The sequence below is a fragment of the Chiloscyllium plagiosum genome, unplaced genomic scaffold (assembly GCF_037043375.1).
Source record: "Chiloscyllium plagiosum isolate Xiang-an unplaced genomic scaffold, Cpla_swu_hap1 HiC_scaffold_14, whole genome shotgun sequence".
NCBI classification, from domain to species: Eukaryota; Metazoa; Chordata; class Chondrichthyes; order Orectolobiformes; family Hemiscylliidae; genus Chiloscyllium; species Chiloscyllium plagiosum.
In genome coordinates, this window is record NW_028270152.1 from 119,012,151 (window position 1) to 119,031,823 (window position 19,673).

Below are 19,673 nucleotides of genomic sequence, written 5' to 3' on the forward strand. Positions count from 1 at the left end.
CCAGCCCGAACCGTATTTTGCATTCTCTCTGCCCTCTTTCCCTTTCCCTCTCTCCCCACCTCTCCCCGCCCACTCTGTCTCCCCGCAATTGCTCTCTTTCTCCCTCTACCTCCCTACACTGTCTCTCCCCTTCCCTCACTGCCTCCCTCCCGCTACCTCTCTCCCTCTTTCCCACACCGATTCCCTCTATTACTCTGTCTCCCCACTTCCCAATCTCTCCCCACCTCTCCGTCCATCTACCTCCCATCCATCTCTCTCTCTACACCCTTCATTACCACAGTCTCTGTTTCCCTCTTTCCACTTTCTGTCACCCACTCTCCCCAATGTCTCTCACTCTCTCTCTCTCTTCATCCCCCTCCCATTCTCTTCCCCTTCTTTCCCGTTCTCTCTATCCTTCCCTCCCTGCCCACTGTCTCTCCCACCTGCCTTCCCACTTTGTCTCCCACTTCCATCTCTCTCTCTCGATCCAGCTCTCACTCTCTTCCTACACCCTCCCACCCTTCCTTTATCGCCTCCCCTCCCGCTCTGTCTCCTTCCTCTCTTGCTCACCCCTCCCTTTCTCTCCTTCTCTGCTCTCTCGCCACCCTCCCGCCTGTTTTCGGCCTCTTTTCCTCTTCGTTCCTCGCTTCTCGCTGCATCGCTGCCTCTCTCCCTCTCTCTCACGTACCCTTTCTCTCCGCACACTCTGCGCCCTCTCTCTCCATCTCCCACTATGTGACTTCTTCTCACCGTCTCCCTCTGACTCTCGCATTCTCCCCGCCCTCACTCCGTTTCTCTCTGACTGTGAGTAGTGAGAAAATGGGGGAGGAATATGAAGGGGTAGTCAGAGTTAGAGAGAAGTTGCTGGAGAGAGAGAAGAGTGGACAAGGGTGGAGAAACCGTGGAGGTCAGAGAGAGTGAGACAAAACGTGGGCTGGCAAGAGACGGAAGTGAAAGTGAGAGTGGAGAGAAAGGGCTTGTGCACAGAGGAAGTGAGGGAGGAAAATGAGATGAAGTAACGGGGTAGGTAAATTTGGGACTGTGCGTAAATGAAGGATTCGAGAGGGAGCCAGTGATAGAGAAAGCGAGATACAGATGAGGTTGACTGGAGATAGCGGCAACGAGGTAGAGGGATGAACTGTGACGAAGACCAGGTCGGTGTGGGGGACCCAGAGGTGAAAGCAATGCCAGAGCAACAATAATCGAACTCTTGAGCTCATGCCCCGGTCCCCTCCCCTTCCCTAATGATTAAGACTTGTGGCTGACTCTGTCTCTGTCCAGCTCAGCTTCTTCAAAACAATGACATCCAACAATATCATTCACTCTGCTGCTCGGTAATTTTTAATGCACATTTTTAGTGTTTATAATTTGAAGTGATCGATACAGTCAGTGGGATGGTGTCTTTACATACTGGCACCTGAGTTGATAGAATCGTTGAAATGTCCCTGTAACTCGCCTGTTGGATAAGGTTGGACAAACCAGCGCTACCCACAGGCTGATACGAAAGCGACAGGCTGCTTCATCGCGGAAAAAGCAACTACAATGAGAGACTCCCGGATGGATTGATTAATAAGTGAATTTGATTGATTGATATATTTGGGTGAAGGGATATTTCAGCACATTCTTCAGCTGCTGTCTGAACTTTTTCTGTGTCACAGCATAAATTGCGGTGTTTGTGCAGCAACTGAGGAGCTGCAGCATGAAGCCCAGTTCCTTCACAAAGGTATGTAAAGACACACGTCGACGCCCAATCACATCCATCCGGTACGATATGGAAAATATCATTAATATTGACCATAGCAGGATGAAATTGCCCGAGATCACAAACAGTAAAATGATAGATCTTTTGCGATTGCTCATTTCTGTGTCAAACCGAGGGTCCCCACTCGTGTGAGCCCGGAGTCTTCTGCGGGCTATGCTGCTCACTAAAATGTGTCTGACGGTGAAAACATTGAGCAGCAGGATCAGGAGAAATGGAAGAGCTGGGGTTAGAATGTGGTGGAGGAACTCGATTGCCACCCAGAAAGGGGAGGCATGAATGCCGTCTGGTACTTCACAAAACCAGGGCTGGTTCGCCAGCCGATATTGACCTGTGAACATAAAATACCAGAAAATATTTTTTAAACAGCTCAGCACAGTCACTGTTGCCAGAACAACAGCCGCCGTTTTCTCACTGCAATATTTACTTTTCAGATTCTGGCAACAAATGGCCGCAAATCGATCAAAGGTGAAACTGACGGTGAACCAGACAGAACAGTCAGTGGCTGCATAAAGCAGGACGGCGTGGATATTACACACGGAGATGTCCCACATGAAATAAAACTGTTCCCGATAAACAATGGGAATGTGTCTCAATATCAGGTCGAGGATAATGACCAGTAGATCCGCCACTGCCATGGCCGCCAGATAACGTCTGACACATGGGGACAATCCACAATCTTTGTAAAGCAGGACGTAGGTCGTCACTACGTTAGCTGTGAGGAAGGTAAAAAAACACATTGTATATCAACATGGAGGAAAAGTGACTTGTTTGATTGAGGACAGATAGAGATTTTCAAATGTGTCACTGTACTCTGGGATTTATTAAAACAGTTGGAGCTGAAATGACAAATTTGAAAATCTGAATTTCTGACAGAAATGTATCATAAACCACAAGAAACATTCCCTCCCCAAACATACTGAGACACATCCAAAGGAACAGATAATTTCGAGGATACTCGGTCGTTGGAGAGCAGACAGAGGTCACTTTATTTCCATATTCTCACACGTAGGGTGAGACCTTGCTTTGGGGAAGGATTCTCTCCCAGTTCCATGAAGACAAATGGAGTTTGGAAATTTCTGACTTTTAGACTCAAGTGTGGTCGATCATGCTTAATGAACACGTGTAAACGGAGGGAAAATGTATTCACCATTTTAACTGGCTGTGGGGACTCCGTAACAGTGTCTCCCTCACCCTGCAACGGGGTCTCTTCACTTGGGATCTGATCATTTCTTTAAATTCACTGACGTCCGGCCGTTCCCAACTAATGTCGGGTGTAGAATTTAACAGAGAATGATGGTTAGAGTATTTTCTAGGGAATTCCAGTTACAGACAGAATGTTTTGTGCAGAATGCTGCGGGGAAATCTCACAGTTACACTGACAACATTCCCCACTTTTCTTGCCGCTACTTTGATGAATTTAGCGGCGCCAATTCGTGCTCCCACGAGAAGGTTGTACAGTTCATCAACTTCACCAACACGTTCTATCCCAAACTCAAGTTAACCTGTACCATCCCGGACACCTCCCTGCCCTTCCTGTAAATCTGCATCTCCATGTCTGGTGATCGTCTCAAAACGGACATCTACGACAACCTCACCGACTCCTACAGCTACCTCGACTGCACACCCTTCCACACTATTTGCTGGAAAATACGACGTCCATTATTCCCAATTCCTCCATAATGGCCCACCTGCTCCCAAGATGACCGATTCCACCTTAAAATATCCCAGATGTCCTCCTTCTTCCAATACCGCAGTTTCACCTCAAACATGGTCGATGATGCCCTCCAGCGCCTCTCATCCACTTTGCGCACCTCCGCCCTCGATCTCCGCCCCCCAAATTGCAATAAGGACAGAATGTTCCCGGTCCTTACCTGCAAACCCACCTCACTCCGTATCCTTTACATCATACTCCATCACTTCCACCACAGACAAAAAGATCCATCACCTCTATCAGTGCCCCAAAGAGCCCTTCCGCATTCGTCACAAATTTACATGCACTTCCACATATGTCATCTACTGTATCTGTTTCACACAATGTCATTACCTCTACGTTGGGGATCCAGGGCACCAACTTGTGGATCATTTCAGAGCACGTCTTTGGGACAACCGCACCCACCGAGTCCCGTGGGTGAAAATTTCAACACCCTCTCCCAGTCCACCAAGGATATACAGGTCGTGGTCTTCCTCCATCACCAAACCCGAACCACCCGATGACTGGAGGATGAACGTCTCAACTTCAATCATTGGATCCTGCAATCCACGGTGTTCATGTGGATTTCACGAGTTTCCTCTTTCCCCTCCCCCAGCATTATTCGAGTCTCAAGTCTCCAACTCGGCACCGCTCTCTTGACAAGTCCATCGCCTTTCCCATCTATTAACTCTACTATATTTTCTAAACTACCAACTACTCCCTCAGATCCATCTTCATATCGAATTCGCAGCTGCCTTGCCCCCAGCCACAGCATTTATTTATCGACCACTCCCCACCAAAAAAAACGATACACAAGCCTCATTCGTGGTAAAGGGCATCTGCCAGAAATATCGATTCTCCAGCTCGTATAATTCTGCCTGGCGGGCTGCGTTTTCCGACCACTGGTCAGGAAACAGTCTGATACTGCCATACTCGCAGAATCATGCCTGATGGGAAATATTTAATGAAGCTGCATCACCATCCCGACTATATCCTCTCCGGCGGGCAGGGCAGACCCACCAGTGGTGGGAAAATCCACGTGGATAAAGTCAGGAAAGGAGTTACCCTGCAATTCTCCAACATTGATTCCAGAACCCGGGAAATCTCATGGTAACAGGTCCAGAAAATCTCCTGATGGTCGGCATCTTCTGGTTTCCACACCACCCCTTGGTGATAACTCAATTCCTCAGAGGAAGCACTGAGGGTGACAAGGAAACAGAACGCACTCAGGGTGTGGGACTTCACTGACCATTACAAAGCGTGTCTCCACAGATCCACCACTGACTGAGCAGGCTGAAGCCTCAAATACACAGCAGCCAGTCTGTGGGAAGTGATGGGGGAAACGACAAGAAGGAAGCTTTCTCAACATACACCTTGGCACAGATGGATCTATCTCTGACAACTTCTGTAGGAATACCGAGCAGACAGTCCGGATGGAGAGAATATCTCAGTCTCATCCTGAAGATACTGCCCACTGTGTTACGTGGCACTACCTCCTGTGAAGTAGGACATTCTTCTGAAGGTCTTAGCAAATGGAAACTGGGTATCCATCAGTTAATTTAGTTCATCAGCAGCTGCAACATCGATGCACTTCCCTCCATCAAAAGGCCAAAAGTAGGCTGTTCACTGATTGTTCCAAAATATTCAGCAACATTCATAACTGCGCATATACTGAAGCAGGCTATTCGGCCCATCAAGAGTTTTACATGGGAACGGAATGAGGCTATGCAGCCATTCGAGCCTTTTACTCAGCAATTGGAACAGATCTTTTAACTCTCATGGCTGTTACACAGGACATGAAAGGGAATATTGCCTTCCAAAGTAACTACATGTGAATGGGGGAGGACAGATCATTGAGCCGGAAACAGGGATAAATTAGGGATAAATCGATTTTTATCATTTTAACACAAATCAATGACTGCAATGACAGAGTGACCAGTGCTGGGCCTGAACTATTTGCAAACGATATCAAAGATTTTGATAAATGCAAAAGATGTATACGAACGAAGATAGTTAGGAACTGAATTATCAGCAAGTGGTCGAGGCAATCTGATTCGATAAGCATAGGACAATAATTTGGCAGCTGGAAAATAACATGTTTAAACATGAACCTTTGAACTTTTCAGTAAGAATGAAATGCAGTATGCTACTGAAACGGAAAGAGATTACAGAACTCAGCAACACAGTGATTACTGGAGTGTTCACTCTGTCCAGTTCTGACTTGGGAAGAGTTACACCATGTCCCTGATAGTCTGCTCCCTCATGTGTCCAGTGGTCGCACTGTTCTCATTACACACTGAATATTTTCATGTGGTTGCTTGGCGGTGTGAAGGAGTGAGGGGGAGCATGTTTTGAACTATGTACCAAGGGGACAGACTTTATCCTAGAGGCCATACTTTCTTTTTACGTGAAGACACAAAGATGATGGGAATTGCTGACTGCTTCTGAATAAAGAGACTGTGGCTCCTGCCATAATCAGTGTGAATTCACAAACATGATGTACTGTAGATGGGCTCAGTGCAACATTAATAGAATCTGAGATGGAGGCTCCAAACACAAGAAGGAGAACATAAATAAAACGCAGTGTCAGATCAACTCAAATGGTTAGTTATATCAAGTTCTCAATCCACCACAGAGAACCGTTAACCGAGAGGGCATATCTGGTCAGGACACAGCACTGCATAGATCAAGCTGTGCTCGGTTCGACCCAGAAAATTGCCAAGTGTGGAAAACTGTGTCGACGGCAGCAGAGCATTGATCTATAAATCCGGAAGGGATGTCTGTTCAGCACTGGGAGCAATGCCGTGAATTCGTCTACAATAAACTCTCCAGCAAGGGGAGCTATGCTGACCACAGCAGCACGATTGCATCCAGGCCACTCTGCGTGAAGCACTTTGGAAGAGGTTGAGATGAAGTTAATATCAATTTATCCAACTTTCAATGTGTTTTGATGTACTTTTCCAAATTGCAGTGAGAATGGATTATAAAGTCCTGAAATAAAGCCGATGGCAGCATACAGAATAGTAATGGTCATGTTCATCTCCCTCTGTTCATATTTCAGGGACAGCATTGCAAGGAATCGGACAAACCTGCTCTGAGTCTCCAAGTTATATGTGGAAGAAGGAAACAGCGTGAAATATGCTGCGTGAAACATGAAAGTAAACAGCGTGATTTATGAAGGATGGCGGCAGGCTAGGAACTCATCTGCTTCCACCCAGTTTGTGTCTCTCATTTTTATTCTGCTTTCTGGTGTATTTTTCCTTCACAAACTTTTAATTTTTTTAAGTGACTCCAAAGGTAATGGTGAAGGTAAGTCCCATATCAGAGGCTTGCTGAGGGAGTCAAGGCCTCGCGATTTAATGCACAGTGCGGCCTGGAGACTGGGCTTTGTGTATTTTGGAGACTGGGTTGGTGCGTCCTGGTCACTGGCCCTGATGCGGTTTGGAAACTGGGCCTGGTGTGTTCTGGACACGAGCCCCGGTGCGGTCCAGAAACTCGTTGCTGGCACACAGTCGGGTGTAAGGGTCAGTAATTCGAATCCGTTCTTTTTACTTTAATATTCTCCTGCACCAAATACTGAAGAATGTGTACCGAGATTTCTTGCACCTGAAGTGGTGTCATAAGCGAAGCCATTACTAAGATTTCACTGCTTTCGTTAGTGTGCACGTGAAAATGTATCCAATTTAATTCAAAGCTGAGAGAGTCACTGTCTTTGGTGTCTTTCCCAACAAAGCTGCTGCTTCTGAAATGGCCTGCGGCGGCCAGCACAGGATGGTAATACATCAGTTGAAACACAAGAGTATAGACAGAGAGAGAGAAGGGACATTTTGATTCCCATTTCAATGGATTCACAAACATGCACATGCGGACGTCCACAAACAGATGCATTGACACACATACACACACACACACACACACAAAACCATAAACACGAAATTATCCGGAATTATTCCTGTTCCACCCCTCATTCTGGCCTCACCTTTATTTCCTCTTGGAAATTAGGGAAGGGCAAGTGATTGTGCTGTTAAAGTGCGAGCACTTTCGGACCAGTGGCCAGAATTCTATTAGTTTCAAAATAGTTCTGGAAAAGGATAGGACTGTTTCACAAGTTAATGTTGTAAATTGTGATATGGCCAATTGTGATGGTATTGGGAAAGAACTTTCAAACAATGATTCGAGGGAAGCTTTTCTTAGATAAAAAGCTTCTTACATCTGGCAAGTGGAGTCTTTCAAAAGCGAGATAGTGAGAGCTCAGAGACAGCATGTTCCTGTCAGTGTGAAGAGTAGGGAACAAGACGTGATAGGGTACATTGATGGTCCAGTCTTGGGAAAGCAATAAGCTGTATATCAGGAATAGACAGCTGGGATCATAAATCCGTTTAGCTTACGGGGTGTAGTCGAACACTTACCAGAGAAATCAGAAGGGCAAAAAGGAAGCATGGGATAGCTTAGCTGATAAATTTAAGAGAAATTGAGAGCGATTATGTAAGTATATTAAAGGTAGACGAGAAACTAGCAATAGAATAGGGTCCCCTTTAAATCAAACAACCATGTATATGTAGTTTCACAGGAGATGAGTTAGGTTTATTAGTGTCATTGTCACACGTACTCACACGAGGACAATGAAAAGTTTGCATGTCTGCACAGGTGACATAATCGTCGGTACAAAATTCCACACACCCACATCTCTTGTACAGAATCTTGTTACAAAGCAGAAAAGAAAGAAAAGAAAGTTAAAATGTAAAACATTGTAGCCGTTCCTGTAAAAGAGGAAAAAGCCACAGAAACACATTTAACAGTTCAACAGTACAGCCCATAAGTTCCTGGCAATGACAGGCTCACACTCCTCACAAGGAATCGCCCTACCCCGCTGCCCTACAGCCTGTTACTGTTGCATGGGTGAGATTCCACATGAATATATCACGTCAGTATTTACTGTGGAGAAAGACATGGAAGCGAGGGAACTCGGGGAAATAAAATTAAGTGATTTTTGAAACGTGACCACATTCCAGAAGAAGAAATGCTGGAGGTCTTAAAATGCATAATCGTCGTTAAATTCCCGGGATCTGTTCACCTGTATCCCATGCCTTTGCAGAAAGCTGGGGAAGAAACTGCGGGGTCACTAGCTGAGATATTCATGTCATTCGTCAGAGTTTTGAGGAAGGATCACTGAAACTTTAGCTCAGATTTTTTTCAGCACAGATTCTGCCAGACCTGCTGAGCTTTCGCAGTACCTTCTGTCTTTGTGTCTGATTTGCAAAATCTGCAGTTCTTTCTAATTGAATTTGTACCACTGACAGACAAGATTGAGATGCTGGAAGACTGGAATACAGTGAATGTTGTTACATCATATATAAAAAAAGTCTGCAAGGAAAAGCCATGGAACTACAGACTGGTGAGTCTGAAGTCAGGTATGGGTAAGCGTTTGTAGGAGATTCTCAAAGGCAGAATTTACAGTATTTCGAAATGCAAGGACTGCCATGATAGTAAGCATGTTTTTATGTGTGGGAATTCGTGCTCACAAATTAGATTGCAATTTTTGAAGACGTGACCTAGAAGACAGGGGAAGATAAACAGCATCAGTTATCTGCGTACACCTTAGTGAGGCCCAACAAAAATCCATATGGTAGATGTATTAAGAAGGTTAAATCACAGGGAGGGCTAGTCAATCAGTTTCAAAAATGGCTTTACAGTAAAACACCGAGGACGCTGGGAGAGATTACTTGTTCGAATTGGACGCCTGTGACCAGCGGTGTGCCACAGTGACCAGGTTGCTGTTGTTCATTGTTTTCGTAAATGATTTGGATGACAATATAGGAACCATAGATAGTTTGCAGACAATACAAAAAAGTTGTGTGATAATGGACAGTGACGAAGGTTATCTAAGAGAACAATGAGATCTTGATCGACTGGGTCAGCAGTCTGAGGTATGGTAGATGGAGTTTCATGCAAATAAATGTGAGGCACTGCATTTTGTTAGACAAACCAGGGTAGTTACTTAATGGTAGGGACCTGGGCAGTGTTATGGAGCAGAGAGAAACAGGGATCAGCTACTTAGTTCCTTGAAAGTGGAGTCGCAGGTAGTCCGGGCTGTGAAGAAACCATGAGCAATGAGTAGATGAACTGTGGCATCATGCTGTGATGCTAAGGCCACATATGGATCACTGCGTGCAATTCTTAAAGGCCTGCTACAGGAAGAATGCTATAAACTGGAAAGGCGATAAAATATTTCAAATTATGGAGTGGATACTGTAGAATTTGAGACATATGGATGGCCTGGGATTTTGTTAGTTTTGTATTGGAGGCTGAGGGGTGACTTAATATTGGTTTATAAAATCATAAGGGGCATAGATAGGATGAATAGCAAAGTCTTTTCCCCAGGGTCGGGGGAATCCAAAACCATACAGGTTAGGTTGAAGGTGAGAGCGGAGAGATTTAAAATATATTTAAGGGGCAGCTGTTTCTCACAGTGGGTGGTGCATTGATGTAGCGCGCTGTCAGAGGAAGTAGTATTGTTGTGTACAATTACAACATTGAAAAGATAATTTGATGGGTACCTGAATAGGGAAATGTTTGGAGGTGTATTTACCAAAAGAAGAAAAATAGAACTAGTTCAGATCAGAAAAACTGGTGAGCATGGACGAGTTGGGTCGAATGCTCTGTCTGAATATTGCATGACTCTGAGAGTCTGTGACTCAATTATTCATCACTAATTATTCACTGCAAGCAATTCATTAAGAAGTCAAAACATCCTCTTTACATGCTTTCAAAGTCTAGCTTTCTGAAATTCCCGAAGTATAGAATTCGTGACATTGATGTGGTGCTGGAAACCACAACAGCAGCAGAAGCAGAATTATATTCAACCTCAATCTGAAACCTATTCATGCAGGATAATCAATCATTACATCAAGCTGCTCTATGGTTCAGTAACGAGTGCGGGTGAACATGCCAGAGTCAGAAACATGTGTAGCAATAACTGACGATAACCCGTTGTAGCTACTTCATGTTTTGCATACGTTCCAAACAACAGGACGAACATCTGATAGACAGAGCGCAATGATTCCAAGATCAACAGACCAACAGTTCTGCAAAATCTCGTAATAAATGATGATGGATGGTTTAACGACTCACTGCAGGAGTTTGCTCTGCAATTACCCCCATGCTAATTAATGTAACAGACCTGGACATAGTGCAACAGACAAGGATGTAGTCTCTGCATCATCCTCAGCCGGAAGCGTTGAGTCAGAGATCCACCTCACTTTTGCCATGAAGCCCATAGGATCACCCATGGCAGCCTTTAACAAATTAGACTCACTGCACATGACATGAAGAAACAGCTGGACACAATAGATATGGCAAAGTCAATGGGCCCAACACTTCTCCTGCAATAGGAATGAAGACTTCTGCTGCACAACAAGCCGTGGACCTGGGAAAGCTGCTTCATTTCAGCTCCAACTCTGACAGCCCCCTGGCGATGTGGAACATTACTCAACTATTTCCAGTCCGGTAAGAAGGGAATAATTACAATCTAATATATTACTGTCCACTCAGTCTCTACACGATCGACAAATATTTGGAAATTCTTTTTGACAGAGCAGACAAGCAGCACAGAAATAACCTGCTCAGTGTGGTTTCCGTTGGGTCCCCATGTGGAGGTGGAGCTGTCGTGCAAGTGTCCCTGGATTGCTCATCTACACAGGGCTAATGTTATGGCAGCTGGCAGAATTCAAATCAATTAATAAAATATCGACATCAAAAATCTGGTGTCAGTAATAGAGACCTGAATCCAATGTCGGTAAAACCTCAGTTTGATTCCCCATTATACTTTCAGGAGCAAATCTCCCGTGTTTTCCTGGTCTGGCATAAACGTGAGTCCAGACACAGACATGTGATAAGCTCCTCTGCTCCGAGGTCTTAAAGAATTAAACCGGACAGAACACCCGGCACCAGCCTTGGTATCGGAAAAGGGAAGGGGAAGCACAATTATGTCGACCTTCAGAAACATATTTCCTAACATCTGAGAGCTTGTGACAACGTTTAGAGAGCTTGCCCACAAATTTCACAGAAACATCGGGAAAGGAGTAGGTCAATCAACAAATTGAGCTACCCCATTCTATTTCACGAGTGAACATCGCTCCAATGCACCTCGCCCCCACAATGCACGCATCCCTTAATATGATTAATCGTTGGACAACATATTAAATATTAACATCAGCAAACCTTTTGATCCATCGTTTTGTTCACCCATTCAATAAAATGATGCCTGATCCTCTATTTTCACAGCATAGTCCTGTGCTATCTCTATCCCTTTAGTGTCTCAAAATCCTTATTTATATTCAGTGCCTTTGCTTCCACAGCTTGATGTGTGAGGGAGTTTCCCAGGTTCTCCAGTTTCTGAGTGCACACATGTATTCTCATCTCAACGCAGAGTGGTATTCTGTACCGAATGTTGTGGCATGCTGTTTTATACTTCCCAGCCAGGGGAATTATCACCGCTGCTTCCAATCTGTCTGGCCCTGTCAGAGATCTATATACTTCATTGAGATTTCTACTCATTTTCCGAAACCCAATGAATCACAGGTCCAGTCGAAACAAAGTCTGCTCCCATAACAAGCCGGTCATCCCAGAGATCAGTCTGGTCATCCTTCACTGCACTCCCTCAATGTCACGTTTATCCGGCATTACTGAAGGAGATCAAAACTGCACACAATACCGCACAATGTTCGAAATGATGTCTCACTATGGCCCTGGACAACTGCAGTAAGACATCCTTACTCTTGTGCTCAATACCCGTTGAAATGAATTGCAACACAACATTTGTCTTCCTAATTGCTGTCTGCTCCGGCAATATTGCTTTCAGTGGCTGATGTGCAAGGAGATCCAGATCCTATTCAGTTACAGCTACCCACTTGGTGTGTCTCTGTACACTGGTCAGTGTGCCACTGCCATTCGCGACATTAACTTCTGGCTTCAGAACTCGCTGCGCTGTATGAACCTCGGAGGTCTGTGAAGAAGGGAATAAGAAAGGAGCAATGTCCCTTTATATAACCACATTTTTTGTGCAATTACTTTAAAAGAAACAGGCTAGTATTCTATTCTTCCCACCAAAGTGAACAACGTCACATCTACAGACATTGCTCTCCACCTGCCAAGTATTTGTCCATTCACACCACTTGTCTCAGTCACCTTGGAGCTTCTGTTATGTTGTCCTCATCCACTCACAAGCCGACATCGTGTATTGCCATTAGCGGGCTTGGAAATATTATTTTGGACTCCAGCAACCAAGGTTTGAAATTTATTGGGGATACCTGAGGTGCAACACCCAATCCCTGTGATCCTGCACGATACTTACATCCCAAAAAAGAGTGCCATTAACGTTTACACTGGTTGCTGTCAACTCTCCCATTTTAAAACCATGTTCATGTATTAGCCCATACCCACGAGATTTGATTTTGATAAGTAGGCTTGGGACATTATCAAAAAACTTTCTGAAAACCGAAGTGCACTGCATCCACTGCTTCTCCCTAAGGTGTTGAACACTCAATTTCTCAAAGATGGCTCTCATTTCATATTACTATGTTTACTTTATCTCTATTCTTCTGAATCACATCGCCCTTGGCCTTCTCTGCTCCAATATATACAACGTTCTCCATCGCCGGGAACATCCTGGTGAATTTCCACTGCATCCCTTCCAGTGCAATCACTTCCTTCCTGGAAAGTGGCTCCCACAACTGCACACATGATTCCATCTTGGCTTAACAAAAGTCCTTGTTAGCTCCTGTAAACTGTGCCGCGATGAAGATAGACAATAGCTACTGTCCACAATGACTTCTGAAAAATTTTGTATCCTGTGCAGTCACATTCAAGGACCTGTGGAAAAGCGCTCTCTGAACATATTAGTGTGCTGCCATTCATTACGTACATGGGGCGACACGGTGCCTCAGTGGTTAGCAATACTTCCTCGCAGTGGAAGCGACCAGGATTTGATTCCCGCCACGGGGAAAACTCTGTGCGGAGTTTACACATTCTCCCCATGTCTGTGTGGGTTTCCACCAGCTGTTCCGGTTTCCTCTCACAATTCAAAGATGTGCAGGTCAAGTGTAAACGCCAGGATAAATTCCGCAAATTGTTAGGTGCATTAGTCAGAGATAAATATCGGTTATGGGAATGGGACTGTGTGGGTTGCTCTTCAGAGGGTCAGTGTGGACTTGTTGGGTCAAAGGGCCTGTTTTCAAACAGTAAGAAATCAAATATAACCGCCTGTCTGGTCCCTTCTTCCAAAGTGTATCACCTCATATTTATCAGGGTTACATGCCATTGCCATTGATCTGTCCATCTGACCATTCCACCTATATCTTCCTGTAACACAAGACTTCCCTCCTCGCTGTCAAACATGCTCTTACTAATGACACTCCTCCAATCTCACGCCTACATCATTTATGAAATCCGTTATAATACGGGACACAGCACTGATCCCTGTGGTAAACCACCGGACACTGGTCTCTAGTTAATCAAACATCATTCTGCCACCACCCTCTGTCTCCTACCATTAAGACAGTTTTAGATATACCTTACCAAGATACCACTGATAACATGAGCTTTTCTTTATTTTTCAGTTTTTCTTGTGGGGCTTTGTCAAACGCTTGCTGAGAAACCCATTAAATTAATTCCTTTAAATTTTTCAACACAATTTCTTTAGGCATCTCTTCGCTCTGATAAAGCCATGCTGACTATTCCTGATCAAATATCGCCTCTCAAATGGAGATCAATTTTTTCCTTTCCTATTTACTCCATAATTATCACTAACAGTGAACTGATACTCGCTGGTCTATCTGCACTGTACTTCCTTTGAAGTGGAACACATCACTCCTGCGAACAGATTCTACATTAAGAAAATGATCAGTGACTTTCCTCCCTTGTCTCAAAAATCAGCCTGGGGGGAAAAAAAATCGGATCATTTGTCCAATTGTATACGAGCGAAAACCATCAGTTCCCGCTCACATCTTATATCAATCTGCTCAAGAGATTCCCAGTCTATCTTCTCGAATTCTGTCCCTGAACCCTTCTTCTCTCAAGTAAAACAGACGTGAAGTGCTCATGTAACAATCTGTTAATGTTCACGAGCTTCACACACAGATTGCACACTTGGTTTCTAATGTGTTCTTATTGTTCCCTGGTGATAGTATTCTGCTTGAAGTCCATGCAGATTATCTTGGGATTTTCTTCAATCTTGCCTGTTCCCACTTATCCATGTACCAGTTTTAGTCAGTCCCCTCCGTGAGATTTTTCTCCTTTTTATTAAGATTATTTCTCATTAGTTGAAACTCGAGGGAACACAGTCCGAATTCCCTAATCAGACAATCTTGTCATCTGAGGGATTAATCTGGAAAATGTCTATTCAGTATATGTTGTCAGTGTGTTCTTCCTTAGATCTGTAACTAAAACTGTGCACAGAACTGCAGGTACACTTTCGCCGGCACTCTGTGTACGTTATGCAGGGCATATTTCCTTTGACTCGGAGCAAATTACTGCATCTGCTTTTATCTGCACTGAAATCAACAAATGCTGCAATTCACAGCGGGTCAGACAGCATCCATGCAGAGAGTGCAAGCTAAGGCTTCCAGTCTGTATGATTCTTCATCATTTACACTCTCATAACCTTTAAATGAAAATAAACGTAAATTTTATTTTTACAGCTGCACATGGTCTGTGCACATGCACAGCTGCACATGCTCATACGTTTTACTTCAATTGTTTTCAAACACCTTACTGTGTGATTTCATTAAAATATCCTCCTGAATGTGCAATGTATTTCACATACATCGGTTCTCCATTGTTTATATCTATAAATGATATCTTCAATCAAAATACTTTTTAAAATATGACTTCTTTTTCATACATGCAGAATCATTCTCTTGAAGTGTGCTATTATTTTCCAACCGACCAAACCACTTTCATTATCATAGATTCCAACAGATTCTCTCCTGTGGATGACATGTTACCTGGTCAATAGTTCTCCATTTGCCCTCTTCTTCCCATCTTGAATCGTTGGAATACATTAATAACCTTCCAAATTGATTGCAGAAAAGAAATATAGTGATCCTCAATGCAATCCATATGTGCCTTGCTGCATTGGTCTATTGGAATACTGGTCATTTTGTATTTCCGGGAGATGATGTTTTCAGACGTCATCTAAGCTGCAATATTTTAAGAACTCTACTCCCATAAGTTATTTTGCTGCCTAGTTTCCAATCAGCTGTTCGGATCACATATCACTAATTCCAAATTGCTTGATATCTAGCTTGATGCTCAACATATTGTTACGAAAACCAGCTCGAAAACACTCGTGAAACGCATTTTTCCCAGCGTTAAAATTAACGTGGGTTAATACAGTTTGGATGCAACTTGAATGTCTCCACCATGAGTGCAATACCGACAAAGCTGCATTTCTAATTTCCTGTTTTGTAACATAGCCAATACTTGTATCACAACTTTGACTTTGATATATAATTCCCATCAATTTTTGATTCCTCTTGCTGTTTGTAAGCTGCACATTATCCAATTCTATGGAATTTGAGTGACGTGGGGTCTGGAAAGATTAATGGTCGATACAGGCAAAATGTTTGCCGATGCATACCACAGTATTCACATTATATTGCCACATTTTATCCGTTCTTCTCAAGCATCATTGTGACATTTTCACCAGATCTTCCATTGTGCTGGGGGAGTAAACAACGGCAATGAACCTTCAGAAGTGCAGTATATTCCCCCAGACAGATGAGAATGGTTTAACCTTGGTGGGAAACCTACAGCAGTATGGAGAAGTGCTGATGTTGTTGTACAGGATTTTAGTGAGATCACATCAGCAGTAGTGTGTACAGACTTAATCTCCTCACTAAGGAAAGGATATTGCAATTACCTCAGGGATTATTCTCTCAATTAATTTCTGTTACGAAGTTGTTAATCATAGAATCACTACAGTGTGGAAGCAGGCCATTTGGCCCATCGGCTCCACACTGATCCTCTGAAGGAGACCATTCCATCCAAACGTACCCACACCACCGCGCCCCACACAATCTCTGTAAGCCCGCATTTTCCATGAGTAATGCACCTCACCTGCACATTTCGGATAATTTAGCATGGCCAATCCACTGATCCTACAGATCTTGGGACTGTGGGGGGGGGGAAATGGAACACACGATGAAAACCCACGCAGACAAGGAGAAAACATGCAGACTCCACGCAGAAAGGAACTTGAGCCTGGAATTGAACTGGATCTTTGGTACTGTGAGGCAGCTCTGCTAACCATTGAGTTACCCAGCGTGCGCAACACAGCTTGCCCATACAAATAAGCAGCGACACAGCCTTGCTTGTACCCAGGGAACTTTCACATGTGAGATGAATGCAATAACTACTACACTGCAGAAACGGAGTATGGCCCCGTCCCGCTGAAGTTTCTGTCCTGTGTCGTCCTATCGATCACTTTGCATGAAACAGATTGTGTTGAGTTGCGTTCAATTTAAGCAGTACTCACACGCACGAAGATTCAGTCGAACACCTTGTAAGCATAACTAGCAGTTATGCGATGTGAACTCACAGCAACTTCCATCCTGAAGCCGAAGTCCAATGCCTCAGTGTGCACAGCTACGCTACCACACTGAACTAACCCCACCTGCTGGTTTTGAATCCTGATGAAATTACTGCATCACTGGAAGGAAAAGGAAGTGATTATATCAGTGCGCCACCACCATAATGAACACAACATTCTTTGATCGTGGCCAAACACAGGCAACAGGAGTGGGAGCGCTAATTCCTTAAAATATAGGAATCACTTTCAGCCAAAACCTATCTGCTTCCACAGCACCAGGTTGGAACAACAACCTGATGGAACAGCAACATGGCATTTGACAGAGATTTGAGTAACGAATGGTTGATGTAATGCGGAGGCAATGCTAAAGTTTGATCCACGGAAGCAGGCATCTTAGTCAACTGATCCGCAGCGTCACGTTATCTTAAGAGAGAGCGATGAGCAGGTTGATCCAATACTTATTAAAGTTTACAAGAATGACACATGATCTTATTTTGATGCTCAGCAACAGAGGACAATCACACAACAAATTGAGGAGTTTGATCCACCTCTCGAATCTGTAAAGGCAGAGATGAAGGAATGTACACTTACTATAAACCGATCGACTCCCACAGCTACCTAGACTACACCTCCTCCCACCCTGCCCCCCTGTAAAAACGCCATCCAATATTCCCAATTCCTTCGTCTCCGCCGCATCTGCTCCCAGGAAGACCAGTTCAAATACTGTAGAGCCCAGATGGCCTCCTTCTTCAAAGACCGCAATTTCCCTCCAGTCGTGATCGACGATGCACTCCAACGCATTTTCTCCACTTCCTGCTCCTCCGCCCTTGAGCCCCGCCACTCCAATCGCCACCAGGACAGAACCCCACTCGTCCTCACCTACCACCCCACCAAACTCCATATTCATCGTATCATCCGTCGTCATTTCCACCACCTCCAAACGGACCCCACCACCAGGGATATATTTGCCTCCCCTCCCCATCAGCCTTCCGAAACGACCACTCCCTCCGTGACTCCCTCGTCAGGTCCACACCACCCACCAACCCAACCTCCAAATCCGGCACCTTCCCTTGCAACCGCTAGAAATGCAAAAATTGCGCCCACTCCTCCCCCTTTTTTCCCTCCAAGGCCCCAAGGGATCCTTCCATATCCGCCACAAATTAACCTGCACCTCCACACACATAATTTACAGCATCCGCTGCACCCGATGTGGCCTCCTCTGTGTTGGGGAGACAGGCCGCCTACTTGCAGAACGTTCCAGAGAACACCTCTGGGACACCTGCACCAACCAACTCAACCACCCCGTGGCTCAACACTTCAACTCCCCCTCCCAATCCACCAAGGACATGCAGGTCCTTGAACTCCTCCATCGCCAGACCATAGCAAAACGACGGTTGGAGGAAGAACGCCTCACCTTCTGCCTGGGAACCCTCCAACCACAAGGGATGAACTCGGATTTCTCCAGTTTCCTAATTTCTCCTCCCCTCACCTTGTCTCAGTCAAATCCCTCTAACTCAGCACCACCTGCCTTACCTGCAATCTTCTTCCTGACCTCTCCGCCCCCACCCCCACTCTGGCCTATCACCCTCTCCTTGACCTCCTCCAACCTCTCGCATTTCCAACGCCCCTCCCCCAAGTCCCTCCTCCCTACCTTTTATCTTAGCCTCCTGGACACACTTTCGTCATTCCTGAAGAAGGGCTCATGCCCGAAACGCCGATTCTCCTATTCCTTGGATGCTGCCTGACCTGCTGCGCTTTTCCAGCAATACATTTTCAGATCTGTGATATTATCCCAACTATAGCTGTTATCTGTGATATTATCCCAATTATAGCTATTATCTGTGACAGGATTGAGAGAGGATTGACAATCAGGATATGAAAGTGCTGGGGTTTGACTGGCTTGAACAAGGTCAAAAATCACACGACACCAGATTATAGTCCAACAGGATTATTTGAAATCCCTAGCTTCTGGAGTGTTGCTTAAACAGGTGTTAGTGAGAGAGGATGATGTTCGATACAGAATTTATACCGAAAAGATCAAAGGGTTGTACTGCTCATATGCTTTAATTGAACACACTCGATGGTTTTTAATTCTTTAAACCGTTAGAATGGAGGTGCAGGATTTGATTGATTAATATGCAAATCCCAGAATTTCTTTCAATTCGCTGCCTGGAGGTACTGGGTGTGTGCGTGTGCGTGTCCATGTGTGTGTGCGTGTGTGTATGTGTGTGTGCGTGTGTGTGTATGTATGTGTGTGTACGTGTGTGTATGCGTATGTGTGTGTGTGTTTGTTTGTGTGTGTCTGTGTGTATGTGTGAGAAAGAGCGACAGAGAGAGAGAGAGAGAGAGAGAGAGAGAGAGAGAGAGAGAGAGAGAGAGAGAGAGAGAGAGAGAGAGAGAGAGAGAGAGAGAGAGAGAGAGAGAGAGAGAGAGAGAGAGAGAGAGAGAGAGAGAGAGAATGGTTGTCTCGGGAGGTGGGGAGAACGTGAGTGTATGTAAGGGGGAGAGTGAGAGTGTATGTGTTCAAGTAAAGACATCGACAGATACAGCAGATGCCATTTCCCAGGCATAATCACTCCATGGCTTTCGATCTGTCCCTCTATGCGGCCTCTGTTTCATTTTTTGTGCATGTTGCAGACCAAGACGCAGTAACT

At 44.7% G+C, this 19,673-nt stretch overlaps 1 protein-coding gene across 1 annotated transcript; it reads right to left on the reverse strand.

Moving 5' to 3' along the window:
* Positions 1-1,545: 1,545 nt before the first annotated feature.
* On the reverse strand, positions 1,546-2,478 carry LOC148148191 (putative G protein-coupled receptor 139). Its single transcript, XM_087994014.1, has one exon. It carries the CDS (start codon positions 2,476-2,478, stop codon positions 1,546-1,548), a length of 933 nt encoding a protein of 310 aa, XP_087850140.1.
* Between the last annotated feature and the right edge of the window lie 17,195 nt (positions 2,479-19,673).

What these genes read in the sequence shown, in the direction of transcription:
- LOC148148191 (XM_087994014.1), bottom strand. Translation starts at nt 2,478, where the DNA reads ATGTGTTTTTTTACCTTCCTCACAGCTAACGTAGTGACGACCTACGTC.